Source organism: Leucoraja erinacea, chromosome 14, assembly GCF_028641065.1.
Source record: "Leucoraja erinacea ecotype New England chromosome 14, Leri_hhj_1, whole genome shotgun sequence".
Lineage (NCBI taxonomy): Eukaryota > Metazoa > Chordata > Chondrichthyes > Rajiformes > Rajidae > Leucoraja > Leucoraja erinaceus.
The window spans coordinates 15,535,267-15,560,744 of NC_073390.1; the positions used below are offsets into that span (position 1 = coordinate 15,535,267).

General features: G+C 40.3%; 2 protein-coding genes across 4 annotated transcripts in view; one reads left to right on the forward strand and one right to left on the reverse strand.

Moving 5' to 3' along the window:
- The window catches only part of trpc1 (transient receptor potential cation channel, subfamily C, member 1), a 58,823-nt gene extending 57,744 nt beyond the window's left edge, over nt 1-1,079 (forward strand). The window contains exon 13 of the mRNA XM_055645673.1: nt 345-1,079. Within this exon, the coding sequence (XP_055501648.1) occupies nt 345-572 (228 nt within the window). The 3' untranslated portion in view covers nt 573-1,079. The remainder of the gene's footprint in view (nt 1-344) is intronic.
- A 4,341-nt stretch (nt 1,080-5,420) lies between these two features.
- pcolce2b (procollagen C-endopeptidase enhancer 2b) overlaps nt 5,421-25,478 on the reverse strand; it is a 31,849-nt gene continuing 11,791 nt past the window's right edge. For all 3 annotated transcript variants that reach the window (XM_055645674.1, XM_055645676.1, XM_055645677.1), the window contains 6 exons: nt 21,681-21,805; nt 16,694-16,830; nt 12,634-12,779; nt 9,621-9,704; nt 8,441-8,608; nt 5,421-6,029 (listed from right to left, as the gene is read on the reverse strand). In XM_055645674.1, the coding sequence (XP_055501649.1) occupies nt 5,899-6,029; nt 8,441-8,608; nt 9,621-9,704; nt 12,634-12,779; nt 16,694-16,830; nt 21,681-21,805 (791 nt within the window). In that variant the 3' untranslated portion in view covers nt 5,421-5,898. The remainder of the gene's footprint in view (nt 6,030-8,440; nt 8,609-9,620; nt 9,705-12,633; nt 12,780-16,693; nt 16,831-21,680; nt 21,806-25,478) is intronic.

Below are 25,478 nucleotides of genomic sequence, written 5' to 3' on the forward strand. Positions count from 1 at the left end.
TAAATAAGTGATGGGTCTTTGTTCCAAACATTATGGAGGGCACTGTATGTATCATGCTCAGCAAACAAGGGTAGATTACTCCATTCCCCATCAGAAACAATGTAATTACTATCACCAATAACAGCGTGAGTTTTGGAGTATCTTTAACATTACAAAACCTTCCAACGTTCTGCACCGGAGCAAAATCGGGTGGAATTTGAGACTCGGTCAAAAGAAGTTTAAGAATAAATATCCAAAAGCTTTGTTAAGGATTTGGGCTTTGAGCATCTTGAATGGTTTCTACATGTATTTATTCATCACTGTTGAAAGATAACTGCCTTTAACTAATTTAAAAATCTAATCAGGAATGGAAGACCCTCAAGCATAAGCGAGATTCAAATTACCAAAAGGTAATGTGTTGCTTGGTTCATCGTTACCTTACTGCTATGAGACAGAAGATGCACAGCACAGACCAGGCCACTGAAGAGAACCTGAATGAACTACGACAAGACCTTTCCAAATTCCGCAATGAAATGAGAGACATTCTTGGTTTCAGGACAGCAAAATACGCCATGTTCTATTCACGGAACTAAGATGTATTCCGGCTTTCAATGGACTTGATACTGATGTATATTGTCATAATATTCTGAGCATTGTATCATGTAAAAGAGCTTCTTTGGTCTTCATCATTCATGCCAATTGCTTTTTATTTAATCAAGTTCCTGTTTAATCAATATCTTATTTAACACAATTTATAAGTGAACATTTTGGAACAATTACCATCTGTCTGGTTTCTGCTGAAATAAAAAGCAGCAATACAATGGTAAATCACTTCTCATAAATAGATACTGTCACTTTGCCATTTTGGAGATGACTTCTGATATTTATTTCCTTTAGAAGAAACTTTGGTTAGATGGGACATTCTAAAAATGCATTGCAATCCCACGTTGGTCAGGTAGTTGAAGGTTATGGGGGTGAAATTGGCCTTTATATTGGCAACTGATATATTATCAGGTTTCCATGCCATAGGTTAGCTGTTTTAACAAAGACGAGTTAATTTGACAGAAAGTTAATATTTTCATTAAAATTGGTGACAAAAATTGCAAATGCTGGAAAGCCTTTATTGTCTTAGATGATGCAATTTGAACCTTATCTTATGTATAGTTACCAAACAGCAGCGTTCTACACGTGTGCACTAATATGGTAGGTGTGCTCAATGCTGTTAAGTAAGATATTTTATTTAACGTGCTTTATTTATATGTAATGCATATTTTAACTTAATTTCCCACTGTCGAGAGTGAGAGATCGAAGTCCTCATTAAGCAGTACCTTTCTCAGGTGAAGTTTAAAATGTGATCTCTTAAAAACAAACTTAAAATGGATCTTCGTAGTTGATCTATGCAGCTGACCCTTCTCTAATATGTTAGCATAATAGGTATAGTGTTTGGGTATCACGGCAAGTTGACTTAACTTGAACATTATAGGAGTTGTATTTTGGATGTTGATGTAAATAATGCATCTGGTCTGAAAACTTAAGAAGGTTCAGTTATGATTGGTTGTTAAACTAAGAAGCTTTATACTAAGTTTTTAATACAGCAGCGTTTACGAAAAACGTGGAACTGGTCTGATATCTTGTTTTTATGATGTTTTATGTTTTTATGATGTTTTGCGTGGCAGGTACTTGTCTGTTCAAGTAGCAGTAGTGTGTGAAATTTAGCCAGCGCAGTGTCAAAGCATTAGTATCACATAGAAACATAGAAAATAGGTGCAGGAGTAGGCCCTTCGAGCCTGTACCGCCATTCAATATGATCATGGCTGATCATCCAACTCAGTATCCTGTACCTGCCTTCTCTCCATACTCCCTGATCCTTTTAGCCACAAGGGCCACATTAAATATAGCCAATGAACTGGCCTCAACTACTTTCTGTGGCAGAGAATTCCACAGATTCACCACTGTCTGTGTGACTTTTTTTTCTCATCTCGGTCCTAAAAGACTTCCCCCTTATCCTTAATCTGTGACCCCTTTTTCTGGACTTCCCCAACATCGGGAACAATCTTCCTGCATCTAGCCTGTCCAACCCCTTAAGAATTTTGTAAGTTTCTATAAGATCCCCCCCCCTCAATCTTCTAAATTCTAGCGAGTACAAGCCGAGTCTATCCAGTCTTTCTTCATACGAAAGTCCTGCTATCCCAGGAATCAGTCTGGTGAACCTTCTCTGTACTCCCTCTATAGCAAGAATGTCTTTCCTCAGATTAGGAGACCAAAATTGTACACAATACTCCAGGTGTGGTATCACCAAGGCCCTGTACAACTGCAGTAGAACCTCCCTGCTCCTATACTCAAATCCTTTTGCTATGAATGCTAACATACCATTTGCTTTCTTCACTGCCTGCTGCACCTGCATGCCTACTTTCAGTGACTGGTGTACCATGACACCCAGGTCTCGTTGCATCTCCCCTTTTCCTAATCGGCAACAATTTAGATTATAGTCTACTTTCCTGTTTTTGCCACCAAAGTGGATAACCTCACATTTATCCACATCATACTGCATCTGCCATGCATTTGCCCACTCCCAGCACTGAGCCTTGCAGTACCCCACTAGTCACTCCCTGCCATTCTGAAAAGGACGCGTTTACTCCTACTCTTTGCTTCCTGTTTGCCAGCCAGTTCACATATCTATAAAAGCTTTTGCAGTCAGTTTTTATGTCCCCTGCCAGTTTTCTTTCATAATCCATTTTCCCTTTCTTAATTAAGCCCTTTGTCCTCCTCTGCTGGACTCTGAATTTCTCCGTCCTCTGGTAGGCTGCTTTTTCTGGCTAATTTGTATGCTTCATCTTTTGTTTTGATACTACCCCTGGTTTCCCTTGTCATCCACGGATGCACAACCTTCCCTGATTTATTATTTTGCCAAACTGCGATGAACAATTGTTGTAGTTCATCCATGCAGTCTTTAAATGCCTTCCATTACATATCCACCGTCAACCCTTTAAAAATCAATTGCCAGTCTAACTTGGACAATTCACGTCTCATACCCTCAGTTACCTTTCTTTAAGTTCAGAACCCTTGTTTCTGAATTAACTATGTCACTCTCCATCCTAATGAAGAACTCAACCATATTATGGTCACTCTTGCCCAAGGGGCCACACACAAGACTGCTAACTAACCCTTCCTCATTACTCAATACCCAGTCTAGAATAGCGTGCTCTCTCGTTGGTTCCTCTACATGTTGGTTTAGAAAACTATCCCGCATACCATCCAAGAAATCCTCTTCCTCAGCACCCCTGCCAATTTGATTCACCTAATCTATATGTGGATTGAAGTCACCAATTATAACTGCTTTACCTTTGTTGCACACATTTCTAATTTCCTGTTTGATACCATCCCCAACTGTTAGGTGGCCTGTACACAACTCCCACTAGCATTTTCTGCCCCTTAGTGTTTCGCAGCTCTGCCCATATCGATTCTACATCCTCCAAGCTAGTGTCCTTCCTTTCTATTGCGTCACACCTGCTGCTGATTACATGTTCCATCTGTTCAGTTACTTTCTTTACTCAGTTACTCCCATGTCCAAAGTCAAGATTCACCCATTTAAAATTTAAATCACATTTATAATATCTAAAGAAGGGTCTTGGCTCAAAACATCACCTTATCCATGTTTACTACTACCATTTTGTGCCCATTTAAAAGTCATTATAGATTCACCCATCTTTTAAAATTTAAATCACATTTAAATGTCTAAAGAAGGGTCTTGGCTCATAAAAACATCACCTTATCCATGGTTATTTCAGAGATTGAATGGGAGACTCTACTGTTATACATTTTTGTCAGAATGTTCTTTAACCCATGTTGCAAAATCTGACGAGGATTATTATTTTTGAAGCTGCAGCTTATAGACATCATGTGGGAAATAGATAGGCCATATAGAATTGTATATTAAGAAAACAAGGAATTTGTTTCACAAAAATGTATAGATTGATGATCTTTCACATGGTGGTTCTGGAAAATTGAAGATAGTTTTATTATACCAACCATTTACCATAGATAGGAAGGTTTAGAGTATGGCTACTTTCATTGATTTTGGGTAATCATTAAGAGTTCATGATGCAGTAAAAGACTCTACATTTTACTGTGTCAAATACCCCATTCTCTTCTTGACAACTTTACCTTTACTTCACAAGCGGAGAACTACTTTATACTGTTGTTAGGTGAGATCTCAAAACAACCCACAAAGTATCAACGGTTTCATCACGCAATGATGTGCGCAATTTCGTGACAAGGAGGCCAGCAGCACTCAAACATCTTTCAGATTCAACTGAGCTATGAGGAATTGTCACGAGTGCTCTGTACACTTTTTCAAGTGTGCTTGGGCATTTCGACGTGCTTTCCAAGGCAGCCATTTTTCTCGCTTCAGTATATTCAAAATGTCTTACAGGTTTGAATATGATTCCATTAGCTTCCGGTTCTTGATTTTTTTTATGCCACCGCTTTTGGCCAAAGTTGCAAAAGAAATTCTGTCTCAAGCTGTCAAACGTGCAATGACAAACTCGGGTGTTTCTGATGATTTCTTATTGAAAAGCGCAAGAATTGTTCTCCGATTTGTGCAGGATGGAATGCCAACAGACTTGTTTGAAGACACTTGGTCAAATCTGAAGGCAGCATCTCTGGAGAGAAGGAATGGGTGACGTTTTGGGTCCAGACCCTTATTCAGACTGGTTAAGTGAAACGAGAGATAGAGAGATAAAGAACAATGAATGAAAGATATGCAATAAAGTAACGATGATGAAGGAAACAGGCCATTGTTAGCTGTTTGGTGGGTGAAAACGAGAAGCTAGTGCGACTTGGGTGGGAGAGGGATGGAGAGGGTTCGCTTGGGTAGCTAACATAAACACAAATTGGAGGTACAGCATCTCATATTTTGCTTCGGCAGTTTACAGCCCAGTGGTATTAATCTGGATTTCTCTCATTCCAGCGCAATGTGTAAAACGGGACACAGCTGAGGATGCACCAATGTTTTAGCAAAGTTTAGTATAAACTTTGCTTTTGTCGTCCATGCAGTCTTCACACCGTGACACGAAGCCTCTTAGACATGGCGGAATGAATTCTCTTTAGAACTCAGGTTATATTACTTCTCTATTTTTCCTACCAAAATGTATCACTTTACATTTCTCTGCATTAAATGTTATTAGATGCATGTGTGGCCATTTGACAAGACTATATTTGCCGAAGTCTTGGTGAATTAACAACTGAAATGAGAAAAGGCCTGTGTAACAAGATAATACTCTGGCATCTGTACTGACTTGCTGGCAAATGTTCCTTTGTTTTCTTCATGTTGGAGTGGAGAGGAGAAATGGAGCACAAGAACTTTAATCCTTTCAAGTCACGAACACATGAAACATTTATCCTTGGCGGTTTTGAAATGTTGACATTTGGGGATTCAACAGTTCCAAATACAACTTTTTTTTATTAAGCAGCCGATATTATGCAAACAGTGACAGTTGAAGAAACAGAATCAAATAATTAAAGATGAATACAAATTAATCTCAATACATCACATATTTGCTGCTGTACATTGTTATTGCACTTTCAACCATCTATTATGATATAGATATATAAGATAAACATTGGATCAATCTCTGTCATCATTGTTATAAATAGACTGTTCCAAAGCCAAGCTGAATTTGGGGATATTCTTTCTGTCCAGACTTTTTCTCTACTCGTTCAAGGATTAAAATAGCTAGAGCAAACATCCAAACTCCAGGGAGCACTTTAATTAGACATATTCCAGACTTGAATACTTCTATTTGCCAACAGTATGTCCCTTATAGATTAGGAAGAGCACTTTGTAACAAATTAATGGAAAAATCAGGAAGGTTTCTTGCATCATAAATAGAAAATAAAGTCACTGTTCACATAGTGTGTTTAGCATCGTCTGTTTTTCAAGATGTTGAGGAACCTTTGATTCTTTGATCTATAGGGCACGACAAAGCTATTGGGAAGCACTGTGCCTCGACCTGCTTCATCCACCTGTCCCATGAAAATGTAGTTCAGTCCTGAGAACAACACAAAATTAGTTAAAAAGCAGAACCTTATCTTTGAGTAGTTTGAGGTATTAAGAATTAATAGACAATAGACAGTAGGCCATTCGGCCCTTCGAGCCAGCACCGCCATTCAATGCGATCATGGCTGATTATCCCCAATCAGTTCCCCGTTCCTGCCTTCTCCCCATATTCCCTGACTCCGCTATCTTTAGGAGCCCTATCTTGCTCTCTCTTGAAAGCATCCAGAGAACCTGCTTCCACCGCCCTCTGAGGCAGAGAATTCCACAGACTCCCAACTCTCTGTGAGAAAAAGTGTTTCCTCGTCTCCATTCTAAATGTCTTGCCCCATATTCTTAAACTATGGCCCCTGGTTCTGGACTCCCCCAACATTGGGAACTATGATTCCTGCCTCTAGCGTGTCCAAACCCTTAATAATCTTGTATATTTCAATAAAATTCCCTCTTATCCTTCTAAATTCCAGAGTAAACAAGCCCAGCCCCTCCAATCAATCAACATATGACAGTCCCGCCATCCTGGGAATTAACCTTGTGAATCTCAATGACAACAACAGCAACACAAGTATTGACTTGGGCTGTATTTTGACTACACAGAATAATACTATCCAATTGGAGGAATGGGGGTGTGAGGGGAAGTACAGTACTCAGTTCTGGGGTTGTGTTATCTCTCTTGTTGCAACAGAAATGTTTGATTTATTTTCAGGAAAAGTAACTGAATAATTAGAAAATAACCAACAGGTGTATCATTAGTGTGAAGGCAAAATGATCAAGAATTTTCAAGGGAGGTAATTCTGGATGTTGGGGGATGGAGTCAAAGTTTAATGAAATAAACGGTTGCCCGAGACATTTTAACTAAAGTTATCAAACAGGGCCACCATGCTTAAGACAATCATTGGGAATATAAAAAAATGTGGTGAAAGTGTTACGGTAAAATCATTTAAGCATTTAAACTTGGAAAGAGAACAGTGGTAGGGTTGGGGACTATCTCTGCATTAAATAGAAGTTTTGTCTTAAGATGTTGGAACTACAATCTTGACTCTTACTGTTCATACATGGGTAGAAACTGATAATGAGCAAGAAGTGTGATTACTTCAGGAACACGTTAAATAGGCTAATAGTGGTTAATGCAATTTAATGTATAATGGAATATGGGATAAATAATGGAATATATGAAATAAATCAAATGTTTGGATGCTCCATTTGAATGAAAAGGAAGATATCAATGGATCTGACCTTAAAGCAATGCTGATTGAAGTTTGAGTTTATAAATAAGCCCCTACTTTGGAGAGTCATGGAGCCACGATAAATGTATACAAGACACATTTACTCTGTGCAGTTTTCAATATCCGTTAAAACTAGAGCATGTAGGATTATAATTCTAATTAAAATGTGTTTAAACTGAAGAGCGAAAGTGAAAAAGCTCAGTAATGCCCCTGTCCCACTTAGAAAACATGAACGGAAACCTCTGGTGACCTTGTGCCCCACCCAAGGTTTCCATGAGTTGCCAGAGGTTTTGGTCACTTGCCTGGAAAGCCTCGACTGAAGCGTGAGCTGCATCTACTGACCAAAGATCCTACAGGATCGTTACTACCGACCACACACACACACACACACACATCGCAAAGATGGGGGCCAGGGACAGCGGGGGAGCGCTATCTGCGTGATGAAGAGGAAGGTAAACGGCTGCCACAGAACATGGTAAGTCCTTTAGAGAGCGCAGGAGGGGGGGAGACAGTTTTAAAAAGTTTAATAAAGTTAGCGGGCATTTTACCTTCCGGGGGATCTTCTAGGTCCTGAAAACCAAAGATCCTACGGGATCTTTGCTGAAAACTCCAATGAGCCAATCAAAATGGCTGGTCAGTGAAGGAGATTGCCTTCGACTGCCTGTGAGTCGAGGCCGTTTTTTGTTTTTTTTTAATAATCGCAGGAACATAGAAGAAGCCTCGACTACACGGAAACCACTTTCCACCATTAGGGAGAGTGACCGGAACCTCCGGGAAACTCACGGAAACCTTGGGTGGGGCGCAAGGTCTACAGAGGTTTCCATTCAGGTTTCCTAATTGGGACAGGGGCATAAGTTTAAACTGATGATTAAAACAGTAAGGAGAGGTTTGGAGATACTTTTCATAATTTTTCCTTTTTTGGTCAGGACAGAAACAGGCCCTTCTGCCGGCTGTGTCCATACTACCTTACCTATCGACACTAATCCTATTTGCCTGCATCATTTTCCTTAACACCTTCAATCTTTCCTGTTTACGGCAGTCAAGGTGATTTTAAGAGCCAAAACTACTGCCCCGATGAATATTCCTCTTTGTTCCCTCAAGCATTTAAGCTCTGATTGGGGCTATTCAGGAACAAATGCAGGGCATTGCTCTTTGCAAAAGGTCTTCCAAATGGCAAACTTACCTCGTTTAATAATTGGACATTTTTTGCAGATTGCAATTATTTTGACACTCATGTTCTTCCCTGCCTGTTGAATTGCCAATGTCCCTTCTTTATAAATATTTATAATAGAGATAGTTGCATGGATACTGCCATTGCGGTTCACAGCATTTATAACCGTCCCAGTCAACACTGTAAGAAACAAGAACAATTCAATATTTTAAAAATCTATTTTCAAATCACCTGATAATAAAAAAGATAGAAAGATCTTAGTTCCATGTTTTCATGCCTAATAAGGCCGCCTGAATAGTTCTAAGCACCATGTCACAGGATGTGAAATAGCATAAGAGAGTCATAAAGGCTATTGAAAAAGATGTTGCTAACCTGGAGAATTGTAACACAAAGGGATTAGTTAGGCTCTTTTTGTTTTGAGCTGAATAGACCAGGTGAAATGAGAACCATTTTCCTCAGCAGATAGTTCATTAACTAGAAGCCATTAATTTAAGCTCAGGTGGAAGGGTTTGGGAAGAATTATTTTTTTCTTTTCACTGAATGTTCTTGAATTCTCTGCTTGAAAGGGAGAAGGTGTAAGAACATTATATTACAATAGCTTTTAAGTGTCCGAACCCATAACTACAGACCAACAACTAGAATTGGGTTTATACAGGTTATCTATTTTTTGGTCAGTAAGGACCCAAATAATCTCCTCAGTGTGCCATATATTTCCATAGATGGGAAGAATGTGAAGAAGCAATTAATGAGCATTATCAACATGACCCACATTCCAACAACACATATAAAATGAATTGCTAAATGCATAAGAGCAGCTAATTTGGAATAAACTGAACAGACTTGTATTCGTATAGCTTACAGCATGATGTTTTTAGCAACTAAGTGATCACAATATGACAAGCGCACCATTATATCTTGTAGGCAGGGGGACAACATGCCAAAAACTGAAACTCAATAAACACTTCTCAAATACTGACAATTCAGCCTATGTTTCATGCCTTGTGTTTACCCTATGGAGCCGGACTTGTTTTTGATACACAAATTCACTGTTTCACCAGCAAGGCTTTCTGTGAAGCCGGTATATTTTATGTACATTGAGGTGGATCTTAAAAATGATGAAAGATATTGACATTTGCATTCATAGATATATTTTAAAAAAATACTTAAAAAGGGGAAAGCCTGAGGTCCTCACCAAAGTCACTGGTACAGAAATTGCTTCCCATTGTACTGCTTCTTTTGCATTTCAGTTGGCAAGGAGGTACAGTAGGTTTCAAGGCTTTAAAACAGAATTCAAGTAACAATCAAAAATCATTCATTCTAACAACACAACAAAAAACACACATTTCATTACTTTTCAGAAGAAACCTTTATTGAGGTTTGCCTATCGTCGTAACTATTTTCAGAAGTAACATTTCCTTCCTGTACAGTAACTATAATGATTTAGCACTCAAAAACTCAAATATTTTCGATTTCAAGGTGTATAATGGTAACTTAAATCAATTTGTATGGATGTCCATGATCAAATTATGCAAACAACCCAATATGCAGAACTATTAGAAGCTCCAGTTAGCATTACTCATAATATTTCACAGCAAGTACAAACATGTCATATTTTACATATTACCTCAGCTCAGAATGTTCATAGATTATAAGTAGCTGTTAGGAAAAGGAATATTAGTAAACATCATAAACCCAAGTTTTCATGGCTAGTCTAATAATTCAGTCTATCTGAAGAATCACTGTGTTAGACAACTATAGACCCAGACTGCCTGACCACAGTCTGTGCTTATCTAAAATATCAAGGCAGGATTCATGCTGCAATAGTCCTTGCACTCCTTGTCTCAATGTGCAGGGAGAGGCAGAAACTGCCTACATAGTGGAAAGGCTTGTCCAGTTAGAGGTGGTGAAAGGAAAAACATGCCAAGGAGAGATTTTATTTTAAGCAACACCACTTTCTAAACATCAAGATACTGACAGACAGGTTCCTTACAGCAATCCAAAATATCGGGCTGTGAGACAATTTATCTTTGCACTAAATGTTGTACCCTCTATCCTTTATCTTTGTTCTGTGGATGACTGATTGTATTCATGTAGTGGTCTTTTTGTTGAATGGCACACAACAAAAAGCATTCCACTATATACACGTGACAATAATTCACTAAATTAAACTATGTCTAAATTTAAACTAGTAAATTTCCTCTGAAGAAAACTTTTATGTATGCTAGTCAATGTACAAATAATACATTCTCCACTCTAGTGTTTTGAGTTATAATTAATTTGTTCATTATGTTGAGAGGGACAAAGTTTAAAGGAGATGTGCTGGGCAAGTTGTTTTTTTACACAGGGTGGGGGGGCACCTATAACCCTCCACCAGTGGTGGTGGTGGAGGCAGATATGATAGTCACATTTAAGAGGCTTTTGGATAGGCAGCTGGATATGCAGGGAATTGATGGATATGGATCAGGAGCAGGCAGAGAAGTTTAATTTAAGATGGCATCATGTTCGTCATGGGCATTGTGGGCTGAAGAGCCTGCTCCTGTGCTGTACTGTTCTCATTTAAAAACATTGTTGATCTTTATATCAGAAAAAGCTGCCAGTATACCACTAAAAGTTTTCATGAGTATTTATCAATTTTGAAGCCAACATTTCTCTCTTTTATTTGATCTCTACATGAAGTAGATGAAGTAGCCAATGTAACTCCACTTTTTAAGAGGGTAGCCAATGTAACTCCACTTTTTAAGAAAGGAGGGAGAGAGAAAGCGGGGAATTATAGAACAGTTAGTCTTACATCGGTAGTGGGGAAGATGCTCGAGTCGATGATTAAATATGTTGTAGCAGCGCATTTGGAAAGCAGTGACAGGATCGGTCAAAGTCAGCATGGATTTATGAAGGGGAAATCATGCTTGACTAATCTTCTGGAAGGGTGACTTGGAGAGGTTGGGCGAGTGGGCAGATGCATGGCAGATGCAGTATAATGTGGATAAATGTGACGTTGTCCACTTTGGTGGCAAGAACAAGGAGGCAGATTATCTGAATGGTGTCAGATTAGGATAGGGGAGGTGCAACGAGACCTGGGTGTGCATGTACATCAGTCACTGAAAGTAAGCATGCAGGTACAGCAGGCAGTGAAGAATCCTAATGGCATGTTGGCCTTCATTGCGAGAGGATTTGAGTTTAGCAGCAAGAAGGACCTACTGCAGTTGTACAGGGCCCTGGTGAGACCACACCTGGAGTATTGTGTGCAATCTTGGTCTCCTAATTTGAGGAAGGACATTATTGCTATAGAGGGAGTGCAGCAAAGGTTCACCACGTTAATTCCCGGGATGGTGGGACTGACATATGATGAAAGAATGGGTCCACTGGGCTTGAATTCACTGGAATTTAGAAGGATGAGAGGGATTCTTATAGAAACATATAAAATTCTTAAACGGGTTGGACAGGCTAGATTTTCTATGTTTCTAGACGAAGTAAAAGTGAGAGGGTTGAATTGCAAATGTTATGTTTGTACGGATTTCTTATTAATGAGGGAAACATTTAGAAAATCTTTAAGGAAATGACAAGCAATGTATATTGAGAATCATCTATTGTGAGCAACCTGTTTTCAAGATGACTTTCTTTATTAGAGGGAAGATCCATTAATGTTAACTCCAGAAGGGATTATGATTTATTTAGATACTATTTAGAAGGCTTTTAGATAGACACATGATTAAGTATTCATAAGTTCTCAGAATAAGTTCATAAGTTCTAATTTCTAGCAGCAAAATCAAGTTTACTCTGCCATTCAATTATGGCTAATCAATTTTTCCCTCTCAGCCCCATTCTCCTGCCTTCTCCCCTTAACCCACTGACACCCTTACTAATCAATAGAGGGATATGGATCACAAGGGGATTGAAAATGGATGAAGAGAATAGAGAGATACGGATCGAGAGATGTGCAGGCAGAGGAATTTAGTTTAACTTGGTATCATGTTTTGCACAGGATAGTGGGCTGAAGGTCCAGTACTGTACTGTACTGTTCTATGTTTTTTAAGGTGCTGTACATGCAACCCACAAGTAACATTTAACTGGGTATTATATAGGGGTGGATGAATTTACCAAAGGATTTAAAGGTGAAAGAGCAGAACAGTGTTCCAGAGCTCGGTGAAAAGCAGTTAGATATATTTAAACACTTTTTGTTCTTCAATATTACCATTCGCTAAACTTACTTGTTACGGGAGGTACTGTGACTGGTGCTGCTGTGCTGACAAACTTCTTTGATCTGAATTTGTAGTGAGCCAGAAACCCATCCGCCGTGACACTCAGGTCCGAGAGGAATTGCACCACTATTTCATTCTCTTGTGACAGAACTGGCCTGCAAACACCAACACAAACACAACACAAACAAGATCACAGCAAATTGAAGTGGGCATGAACAGAGCCATTCACGTACCATAATAATGAATACATATTAGAAGGAGATGAAAACTATGATGCTGCATAATTAGATAAAAATGGCAGAAATTTGGCAAAACAGTATTATGAAATAGTGGGATGCAGGTTAGAAGTACAGCTGTATTTATTTTCCCTATCACAAACATGCTGATGTGGAGAGTCACCTGAGAGACAGGGGACACTGGGCTGTTCCTACTTGCCTTCTGACCTCAGCACTCAGCCTCACAGTGGCACCAAATGCAAGCCCAGCAAGACTAGCCGGGGGGGACAGGTGGTGCAAAATGAAAAATCGTAACAGCTATAATTATCTATGGAACATAATGGTCCTCATTTCAACATGCAATTTTGTTTGGTAAATTGCTTTTGTCAGAAGCTGTAATGTTCCTGTATTTTAAGAACTTATATTCAGCATCTCATCTTTCACAATCATTTTCCAAATGAAGGGACACCAGACTGGTTTGTTGCCAGTTAAGTGGAACTAATGATATAAAGGCAATGCCTATAAATAGCACGGTAATGAGGTGGATGGTTAACATGAACCAGGGAATTCTAAAACAGTAAAAAATATACTCTTCACCACCCACTGAGTGAAGGGACTTCATTTCTATCTCTAAACTCTGATGTTTCATTCCCCACATGATTGGAAGGGACTTTATGATTTCTATCTACCACAATAAACTCTGATGTTTCATGTTTTTCCCCAGTTGTCAAGGCAATAAAATATAACATAATTGGCTCAGGGGCCCTACAAGTCCGTTCTGCCATTTTTTGTAGTTTATGATTGTCATAATCCATTCCCTACTCATCCAAGATCTCGTGATAAATTATACCAATGAATGCCTATTATGTTTTTTTCTCTGCAAAGAACGAGGACCCCTAAACTTTGTCCCTTTTAAGTCATGTTCGACTCCTCCCTATTCCATTACATTTGTGCTTGGCTTCCCTGATATTCCTGGCATGAACCTCAAGGAAACCTGTGGGTAGCACAGCTGGTACAGCTGTTAGCGCACAGCTCCATGACACAGGTTCAATCCTGCGCTGTCTCTTTCAGTGCTTTGGTACTAAAACAGTGATAGCATGATGTATCCATAAGTGGCAATGAACCACTGTTGAAGGGGCACCGACATTCCCCACACACTTGTACTTGGTGCAATCATTGTTCTTTAAGTAAATACTAAGCAAATGGAAAATAATACGTAGTAGCTGTTTGCAAAATTCAGGACAAAGGACAACATCAGGGAGAACAAATTTCTCATAAGAAGTTTGCATGCTCTCCTTGTGACGAGACAGGTTTCCTCTAGGTGTTCTAGTTTACTCCTACACTCCAAGGTTGTGTGAGTTATCAGGTTAATTAACCACTGTAAGTCGCCCATAATGTATAGGTGAGTGTAGAATCTGGGGAGATTACATTTAGCGATTTAATAACATTATTAATTAATTGTAGGATTAGATTAAATGGATACTCATTGGTTGGCATGGATTCAGCTAGTTTCCATCTATGATTAAATTGCAGTCCCTACACAGCAAATCAAGTAAGAATTGTTGCATCTAAAATCTTCAACTGGATACTTTTGGGTTTTCAACTATACACTAATCTGTATGAATGCATGATCCAAATATAATCATTCAAAAAAAGACACAAAGTCGACGTGTCAGCAGCATTTCAGGACAGCATGGATAGGTGCCGTTTCGGGTCAGCACCCTTCTTCAGACTGATTGTGGCAGTGAGAGATAGGGGGGGGGGGGGGGGGGGGGGGGGGGGGGTTACTCCAGCACTTTATTTTTTTTGTGGTCCAATATCTGCAGATACTTGTTAATATTACAACCATTCACTCTTTCTCTGTTTTTTTACTGCACTTGCTAAATTGACAGCTCTCTAATATTTCATACAGCAATGTTGAAGTAATTTTCCAACATCTGAACTACCTCTCCAAATGAGATTTCCACTGCTTTATGTAAAGTTACAGTGCATGGACAATACATGTTGGAGCCAATTTCCATAAGTAATATTGTTCTTTGCATTCTCTCACAGTAGCATTCAATGCCTGTCTGTTCTTAACACTTGCAGCACAAGATTATTATTGATGTTGATGGACATTTCCATCTTCTCATACACTGACCTTGCTATCCAATCCCACTGTCAGTGAAGCCTGATTATGTATGACCTGCCATATTCTGTCACTTGATTCCAGTGTCTCAGTACTCAAACCCCCTGTTCAGTTCCCACTTCTACTTGCACATTGTTTCACTAACACAACCGTTCTCACTTTTAACAGCTTCAGAAACGAGTTGGAGCAATTGGAGCTCTCCCCTTCACCCTTTGCTATGACTAGCAAAACCCACATAAAACGCACTTTACTCGGGTTGCAGTTGGATGATTGAACTTTCAACCCCATTTACTGCCTGCATGGGAAGTCCACAAGTCAAAAGCTCAGCTTTAAAAGTTTGGATTCAAAGTTACTTTCCTGATTCTTTTCCCATTTTATTTTAAATTTTTCGATCACCATATTGTTAATGTTTTCCTATACCGTTGAAGTTCCTATGTTCCATTTATAGTGATTGCTACAGAATCTAGGAATTTGGAATAAGTGTGTTTATTCTACATAAAACAGCATGGAACTCCCAACAGGCATTGGCTACATCAAAACATGCAATGATATGATTGTCTTCTGATCACATAATGGATATCCATAATAGATACAAATAAACCACAGCCATGTTTGATTTTCTTCACCTATCCAGAGTAATTATTAGACCATAAGATCATAAGGCATCGGAGCAGAATTAGGCAATTTGGCCCATTAATCTGCTCCCCCATTCAATCATGCCTGATCTATTTTTCCCTCTTGACCCCATTCTCCTGCCTTCTCCCTGTCACTTTTTACACCCTATTCTGGTGCTTTTATTTTAAAAACAAATATAATTATAACTTTAGCAGCAAGATACAAGTTTTTTATTACATACCAGAGTGATGACTGATAGCTTGGGCTGTACAGTCAGAGTTTAGACAGCAGGAAAACAAACCGCAGTGATGATTTTCTACTCAACAGCTGGATCATCAGAGGGCTTGTCAGTATAATTCTGAATAAGAAGAGTTCCCTCACTGACAAAGTATGTTTTGATCATTAAAAATGGTGGGTCGGGGTATGTTGCAGAGGAGAGAAATCAAGAGATGATTCACCACAAGGAGAACGGCAAAGAAAACCAGAGTCTGAAGAAGGGTTCCAAACCAAAACGTCACCTATTCCTTTCTCCAGAGATGCTACCTGACCCGCTGAGTTACTCCAGCTTTTTGTATTTCCCTTCGGTACCTACTTTTGTACATACTCTTGTTTTGTCTATCTCTTATAGGGTAACCTCCCCTTGTCTGTACACCTCATATACCTCAAACATGCCCCATCTAAATCTCCTCCACTGCAAAAGAACAGACCTGGGTTCCCCAGTCTCCACTCATAAACTGACATGCTCCATCCCAGAAAACTTCCTGGTGAATCTCCTCCACGCCCTCTCTAGTACCAGCACATCCTTCCTACAGGATGCTCGGAAGTGCTAGCTCGATTGTATTCATGTATTGTCTTTCCGCTGACTGGTTGGTACAAAAGCTTTTCACTGTACCTCGGTACAAATGACAATCAACTAAACTAACTGACTTAACTAAGTACTACTAAAAAGCATTAATTAGGGACCATTCCTATATCTTCAGGCTCGATCCCCAGTTTGCCGGCCCTAATAGATCCTATTATTTCTGTACAGCCCAGACAAAGAACAGTAACTCCTAGAAATGAATTGAAGAATAAAAATAACAATTCAAAAAATATTATCAAGATCACTTACGCTGGAGGGCTGTCTCCACAGAACTTGCCAATTCGTTTGGCATCATTGTTCTCACCACCGTTATATATAGAAACATAATCGTATCGACAGTAGTTGTCTCTTTCGACATCAAACTTCTCGAATTTTAACTCAATAATCTGTTGAAGAGGGAAACTAAGATGCACTAGTTGTTGGATAGAGACATTGCTTCAGATAAAGTCAATAGCTAGTTATTGTTCTCCAAAGATTACAGCTTTTGAACTTCCCATGTGAATAACATGCTTGCCCCATGGAATGTCTCATCAGACCGTACCCAGTACAAATCCCTCCCTGCCCCTGCTTCTCCCCAGTGCTGTAAACTCAGTTTAAGTTTGGACGATCTACATTCCTCCAATTGTAGCTCTATTAGAACACTTGGTTATAATCATTCCATTATTGTGACCTTGCCTTTCACTTTAGAATAAATGTTTTCAAAAAGGTTTTAATGCTTCTTTCTTCCACTTTCCCTCTTTCCTTCTCTATGACCCTCCTTATCTTTGGACCAAATAAATAATGATTTACTCTGATGTTTTCAATTTCTAATCAGATTTTGTTTGATGATATAATTGTGAAACATTTTGGGAAATTTTACTAAGCCAATGGCATTTTTTAAATACAAGTAGTTAGTGTTAATCAAAATACAGGAAAGTCATTAATATACAAAAATGCAGAGCATAATCAACTCTACTGTAGCATATAATCAATAAAATTATTTTTTTAATGAATGCATAATGAACAGTGAACTAGATCATGTAATCCTCCAGGCTGTGCATGAAAGTATTTTAAAAGAGTAAAACTTGAAACGTATATCTGTTCTTTGGCATTCTGCATTGATCTCTTTAAGTGCCACCAAATAGAGTCATTTTATATCAGTATCGGTCTGGATCAGATAATCATAAATTAGTCAATGTGTATAGTACTAACTCGCACAATTTGACAGAATTTGCAGATTCCGCAAACTGTAGCCTCTGCTGCCATTTGGCTTGGACCATCATTGGTGAGTTCTGCTCAGCCAATAATACACTTTTTGTATTTCTTCTCTGCTCCAGTTGCCAGACAGGTAAAGTGGAAACATAGCATAGTGAAAACATAGCACAGGGATAGCATCGCTGTCGTGGATGAGGGAGGAGCACTCAGAGGGTACAGGCGGCATTAGGGCTAAGGGAGAAGCATGCAGAGGGAAGAGACAGTGTCTGGGATGAAGGAGGAGATGCAGAAGATAGTGATAGTCTCGGACGAGGGGAGGAGAGACAGAGGTTAGACACAGTGTTGGGGGCGAGGGAACAGATGCAGAGGGTAGAGACGGTGTCAGTGATGAGGGAGGAGAAATAAAGGGGGGAGACAGTGGTGAGTGTGAGGAAGGAGTATGCAGAGGGTCGAGGCAGGGGTGAAGTTGAGGGAAGAGCATGTAATGGGATCAGTATATGTGTGCCCAGATTGGAGGGCAGCTACTGCGAGGCATTGGGGGAAATGACAAGTATGGTTTGAGGGGGATCAACCCAAACAGTAGAGGGCAGTCAGGTCTGTGATTTCCGAGGCAGGATCGGGTTGTTGAAGCCCACATTCACCTAACCCAGGTATAATATGATGAGGCATCATCAATCCTTGGGCTATTTGTACCCAGTACCAAATATTCTCACCCAAGTCCTCCCTTAAGAATGATAACTAATGACAGAGGAGGCGGGAAGTCAGAAGATTTCAAGGTTCAAGGCACCTATACTGGAAATATAAAAAAGTGTTTATGCAGCTCATGGTGTTTTGTCCCCGCGGAAGTGAGAGCCCACTGACCTGCAAATTACTACTATTAAAGAAACATCAATATTACTTTTCCGCAAAAAAACAATTTTGCCTGCCTTGTACACAGGCCAGACACAATTTTTTTTTTGAAGTTAAGTGGAGCCTTGGCAATGTGGCGTCTGCCAGGAATACAGGAATCAATGTGTATATTGCTTGGTCACAAACAAGCTGCACAAGCAGTGACTGAATTCTTTCTTGCAGAAATAGATGGGATTGTTGACAGGAGCATGTATGGTAACAGGAAGGTAATCAATGACTCTTTATAATTTAGTGAATGCTCCCCCTTTGTAGAACTTCAGTGCCCTGCCATGCTGGTGATGAGGGTCCATGGGGAAGTTGGTGTACTGGCTAGCTCCAGGAATAGCTTGGCTGGTGAATGTGTGCACAGCAGACTGGTCAATCATAGAACCATGCAACACAGAAGGAAGTCGTTTAATTCAACCAGCCTCTGCCAACCTATTGACAAAGCTATCTAATTAGTCCTTTTCCCCTACTTTGTTCCGATTTTTTATTCCTTTTCCAAGAATATATGCAATTTCTTTTTAAGAGTTATTCTTGGATATAATTTCATCTGCACTTTAGGGAGTGCATCCAGTTGATTGTGAATCACAGTGCTAAAGCTTGTCCATATTTTGCCAGCCTCAGCCAGTTAACTTATTTACAGCAGAGGAAGTGACATTATCAGTGGTTTTCCAATAAAAGGGCATGCTCTGTAAGTCGTGGTGCAACATCATTAAGTCTGAAGAAGGGCCTCGAAACGTCACCTACTACTTTTCTCCAGGGATGCTGCCTGACCCTCTGAGTTATTCCAGCATTTTGGTCTATCTTCAGCGTAAACCAGCATCTGCAGTTCCTTCCTACACATCATTAAGTAGGATTGCTTGGGCTTGATTAGCACAATGCCTTAAGTCTCCTCCACACCCTTGCTTCCTCATAGAAACATAGAAATTAGGTGCAGGAGTAGGCCATTCGGCCCTTCGAGCCTGCACCGCCATTCAATATGATCATGGCTGATCATCCAACTCAGTATCCCATACCTGCCTTCTCTCCATACCCTCTGATCCCCTTAGCCACAAGGGCCACATCTAACTCCCTCTTAAATACAGCCAATGAACTGACCTCAACTACCCTCTGTGGCAGAGAGTTCCAGAGATTCACCACTCTCTGTGTGAAAAAAGTTCTTCTCATCTCATCTTCATTTTCATACGAGTTACAAGGGTAGAGAGATATTCCCCCAGAAAATATCTCCTGTGTAGAATGGGTGGGGGGCAAAAATAGCAGGCCCAATGCAGGTCAACAAGCACAAGATGAAATAATCAAATTCACTGGATGTTTTCAAGAGAGAGTTAGATTTAGATCGTGGGGATGAAGGAATCAAGGGATATGGGGAAAAAGAAGAAACGTGGTATTGACTTTAGATGATCAACCATGATCATATTGAATGGCAGTGCTGGCTTGAAGGTCCTATTCCTGCATATCTTTTTTTTATGTTTCTATATTTCTAAATCAAACAAAGGCTTCAGAGTTGTTGTTACATTCCTTAAATTCACTTTCACTTCCATCTGAGATGGGAAACTTTCTTGTAAGGAAGAACTACGCTTGATGTTTACAGCCATGAATATTCATTGTGACTAAGGACTCATTCCAGCAGCCTGCAAAGGTGTCAAATCAAGGAACAAGTCGTTGGCTTAAGGCTGCAACAAACTGTTGATGTTCACACATCACCTTGAAGGAGCAGCACCTCATATTTTGCTTGGGCAGTTTGCACCCCAGTGGTATGAACATCGACTTCTCTAATTTCAGGTAGTCCTTACTTTCACCTCCTTTCTGTGTTGTATGACTCTATGATATTTAGCACGATGAGATGCAAAATATATCACCCTCTTCTCTCCCAAATAATATGCACCACGTGCAATTTCTGGAGAGCTCCATCGTCTCTGTGTAAAATTTCTTCTATCACTAACAATTGCCGTCCTGCAGCCTTTCTACATACTAGTAACATTATATTTGTGAGAGTTTTGTGCATCAAGAACATGTAGTGCAGAATTGGACTGAAGCATTACAGCAAAATACAGATGAGAGGCACATCCATCATTCTGGATATAAACCATGGTATTAGAAGGAAGTCAGTGTCAGACCACAAAGCAGTGTGGATGGCCGTTGGCTCGCTAGAAGCGCATCCGCCCTTTGTCAGGATTTTGGTCCTGCTGGGGGTCCACAGCCCCCTCCTCACCTGGCAAACCAGGTGGGGAGACGGTTTAGTCACCGACTATCCGACCATGGAGCAGGTAGCACGGGATTACATGGTACTCGTGGCAGGGGGAACTCTCCCCGACCCGAGGAGAGGGCTTTTTTTGCACTAGTAATGTGTTCATAAATAGTTTAATTTTTGTTTATTATATATTATCTATCTGCATTGTGTTTACAGGCTTGTTATGCTGCTGCGAATAAGTATTTCATTTTTCTGTTGTGGGTACATATGATAATTAAACACTCTTGACTATTGTAATAAGATTGGGTGCAATGGCATCTTGGCTTCGAAGACCTAGACATCTAAGCAGATATTTCAAGATACCATCAAAGCTATCCTGGCAAAATCCTCCTAATTCACCAGAAGAATAAATAAATCAATGTCAATGAGTTGGATGATCAGCCATGATCATATTGAATGGTGGTGCAGGATCGAAGGGCCGAATGGCCTACTCCTGCACCTATTTTCTATGTTTCTATGTCAGTATCCACACTCAGGCCTAACATTCTCAGTTTCTGCACTGGGCTTGCCATTTCACTCATATGCCTGATACTCCTGAAACATACACTCTATTTTAAGTCGTGTCCCAGGAAGCAGACGTGGGCAGAGAAGATGATTCAAGGATGTGTCAGAGCCTCTTTGAAACATGCGATATCCTCTTTGACTGCTATTCCATGATGGTTCAATATTGAAAAGAAGCATTTGGAATGGTATTGTGAGCCTTGAATACTGATTCATTAGAAGCACACAGAAGCCGTGGGTAAGTGATGGACGGACCTGATAAACAATCCACCCTCTCCATTATGGAATTCCCACATTGGCCTCATTAGCCACCTCAAAACTCACAAAACCAGAGTTAAAGCAAGTTCTCAATGAGGGATGCCCAAGGTGGCAGTGAAGCTGAACACTGGTTACTGATACCTGATGTTTGGGCGCCACAATGTGCCACGAGCAGGAGACTCCCGCTGGGTAGTCATAATCTGGCCAGTTGGGTGTTTGGAAGGAGCCAGATGATTTTTCCAGACGACCACCACAAAACTGATCATCTGTGGAGATGAATACAACTCTAATTATCAGTTTGGCAGCAAGCATTTAAAGTGAAATATACATATATAAAACTAAGATACAGCAGATAGTGGAAATCTGAAATAATACAGACAATGTTAGAAGTACTCAGCTGGTCAAACAGCACCTATGGGGGTGAGACAGAAACATGAACTTCCATTATGAAAATGTATTGACTTGAACTGTGAGTTCAGTTTCTCTCGCCTTAGATTCTGACAGACCTGTTGAGTATTTCCATCATTTTCTATTATATTTGTAGCATTCATGTGTTGTAATAAGATTCAGGATCAGTTCCTGGGGATTGGCGGGTCATTTTCCAAGCTAATGTTATCCCACTTTTTAAGAAAGGCGGAAGAGAGAAAAGAGGGAATTATAGACCAGTTAGCCTGTCATCCGTGTTTGGGAAGATGCTGGAGTCAATTATAAAAGATGAAATAGAGACACATTTGGATAGCAGTAGCAGGATCGGTCCGAGTCAGCATGGATTTACGAAGGGGAAATCATGCTTGACTAACCTTCTGGAATGTTTTGGGGATGTAACTAGGAAAATGGACAAGGGAGAGCCAGTGGATGTAGTGTACCTGGACTTTCAGAAAGCCTTTGATAAGGTCCCACATAGGAGATTAGTGGGCAAAATTAGGGCACATAGTATTGGGGGTAGAGTGCTGACATGGATAGAAAATTAGTTGGCAGACAGGAAACAAAGAGTAGGGATTAACAGGTCCCTTTTAGAATGGCAGGCAGTGACTAGTGGGGCACCGCAAGGCTCAGTGCTGGGACCGCAGCTATTTACAATATATACATAAATGATTTAGATGAAGGGATTACAAGACACATTAGCAAATTTGCAGATGACACAAAGCTGGGTGGCAGTGGAACTGTGAAGAGGATGCTATGAGAATGTAGGGTGACTTGGACAGGTTTGGTGAGTGGGCAGATGCATAGCAGATGCAGTTTCATGTGGATAAATGTGAGGTTGTCCACTTTGGTAGCAAAAACAGGAAGGCAGATTATTATCTAAGTGGTGTCAAGTTTGGAAAAGGGGAAGTACAACGGGATCTGGGGGTCCTTATTCAATAGTCAATGAAAGTAAGCATGGAAGTACAGCAGACAGTGAAGAAAGCGAATGGCATGTTGGCCTTCATAACAAGAGGAGTTGATCATAGGAGAAAAAAGGTCCTTCTGCAGTTGTACAGGGCCCTAGTGAGACCACACCTGGAGTATTGTGTGCAGTTTTGGTCTCCAAATTTGAGGAAGAACATTCTTGCTATTGAGGGAGTGCAGCGTAGGTTTACAAGGTTAATTCCCGGGATGGCGGGACTGTCATGTGCTGAGAGAATGGAGGGGTTGGGCTTGTATACTCAGGAATTTAGGATGAGAGGAGATCTTATTGATTATAAGACATATAAGATTATTAAGGGTTTGGACATGCTCGAGGCAGGAAACATGTTCCCGATCTTGGGAGAGTCCAGAATCAGGGGCCACAGTTTAAGAATAAGGGGTAAGCCATTTAGAACAGAGATGAGGAAACACTTTTTCACACAGAGAGTTGTGAGTCTGTGGAATTTTCTGCCTCAGTGGGCAGTGGAGGCCGGTTCTCTGGATACTTTCAAGAGAGAGCTAGATAGGGCTCATAAAGATAGCGAGTCAGGGGATACGGGGAGAAGGCAGGAACGGAATACTGATTGTGGATGATCAGCCATGATCGCATTGAATGGCGGTGCTGGTTCGAAAGGCCGAACGGCTGACTCCTGCACCTATTATTGTCTATTGTTTCTGTATTAATTTTAAGTTGCAAATAACATGTTGTAACTTTGATTCATATTTTTGCAATTTTGGATGTCTGTAGTCCTTTAAGAGAGAAGTAGAACCAAATAACTGCAGATGCTGGTTTATACCAAAGACAGACACAAAGTGCTGGAGTAACTCTGCAGGTCAGGCAGCATCTCTGGAAAAAAGGATTGGTGATGTTTTGGGTCAGAACCTTTCTTCAGACACTGTTCTTTCACGATGTGTAGGAAGGAACTGCAGGTGCTGGATTATACTGAAGATAGACACAAAAGGACAGTAGATAGACACAAAATGCTGGAGTAACTCAGCGGGTAAGGCAGCATCTCTGGTGAAAAGGAATAAGTGATGTTTTGGGATGGAATCCTTCTTGCTGAAGAAGGGTTCCGATCGGAAACATCACCTATTCTTTTTCACCAGAGATGCTGCCTTACCCGCTGAGTTACTCCAGCATTTTGTGTCTATCTACAGTCCTTTCATATTTGGTTGATGGCAGTGGCCACTGAATGAGATGGTTTCATCTGTGATGGCAGTGGCCACTGAATTAGATGGTTTCATCTGTACAAGACTTCTCCCCGGTCACCAGAAAAGCAGCAACTGTTTAGAAGTGAGCTGAAGTCCTTACGTATTTTTTTCCTTTTAAGTCCATCTTATAAAGTCAATTCACTTTTCAGTGAATGCATCTGGCAATCTTATCAGGGTGCTGACAGCTGATATCTGAGAACCAGCTCTGCCAGCAATCCCAATAAAAGTATTACATGTCAATGCCTTAACTTCAGCAACTAAAATCTACACAGTACACTTCGTAACAGTACTCTCTTCTATGTGCTGCTTACATCTTATAAGTACCATGTTTTATTTTTGATTTCTAAAATCCTAACATCTGAGACTTAACACCAAAAAAATCTATGCATAGTTATTGTAGCAGATCTATTTAATTTTAAGAAACGGTTCTTAATTACGTATTGTGCCAACTTGAAATTTAAGTCTTGGCATTACTAACTTGTGAATCTAACCTTCACATAAAACTGCTCATAAACAACTTGATTCGATTACATCTCCACTTGCATGGAGCCTCCTCCAATGTCTCACCTGAATGAACGCTGCGAGTGTTTTTGGAAGTTTAATTGGGTTAATGGAATTTCACAGGAGCAGTAAGTGTTAGTTTCGTGTTTTCAATTAATGTGCAAGAACTGTAAAGCTTTTGTGTTGCATCTACAAACTGTGGTATTATAAACTGGGAGAATACAAGACCAGTGCAGATCAGGAATGTTCCAGTTTCAATACCAGTTTACCTTGCATGCAGTTATTTCAATGGGACATTAAGAAGTCGATAGGCATTGGCAGCAGGGTGGCGCTGGGGTAGAGTTGCTGCCTTGGCGCCAGAGACCCGGGTTCGATCCTGACTACAGGTGCTGTCTTTAGGGTGTTTGTACGTTCACCCCGTAACCGCGTGGGTTTTCTCAGGGTGCTCCGGTTTTGTTGCACACTCCAAAGACGTGCAGGATTGTAGGTTAATTGGTTTTGGTAAAAATTGCTAATTCTCCCTAGTGTGTAGGATAGTCTTGGCTAATGTATGGGGATCTCTGGTTGGCATGGACTCGAAGGGCCTGTTTGCGATTATCATCAGAACAACCATCCGAGGAACTGATCCGTGTCCTAACAGGAGAGCTTACCACCTCTGAAGTGGAATTTTAATTCATATATGAGGAAGAATGGCACCTCTTATTTGGCTTTTGTAGCTTACAACCAAACGGTGAACATCAAATTCTCCAATTCTAGGTTATTACAAAACCCTCCCCCTCCTGTGTCCCACCTTCACTTGCACCTATTTCTCACCTTCCACTTACATTCCTTCCTCTAGCT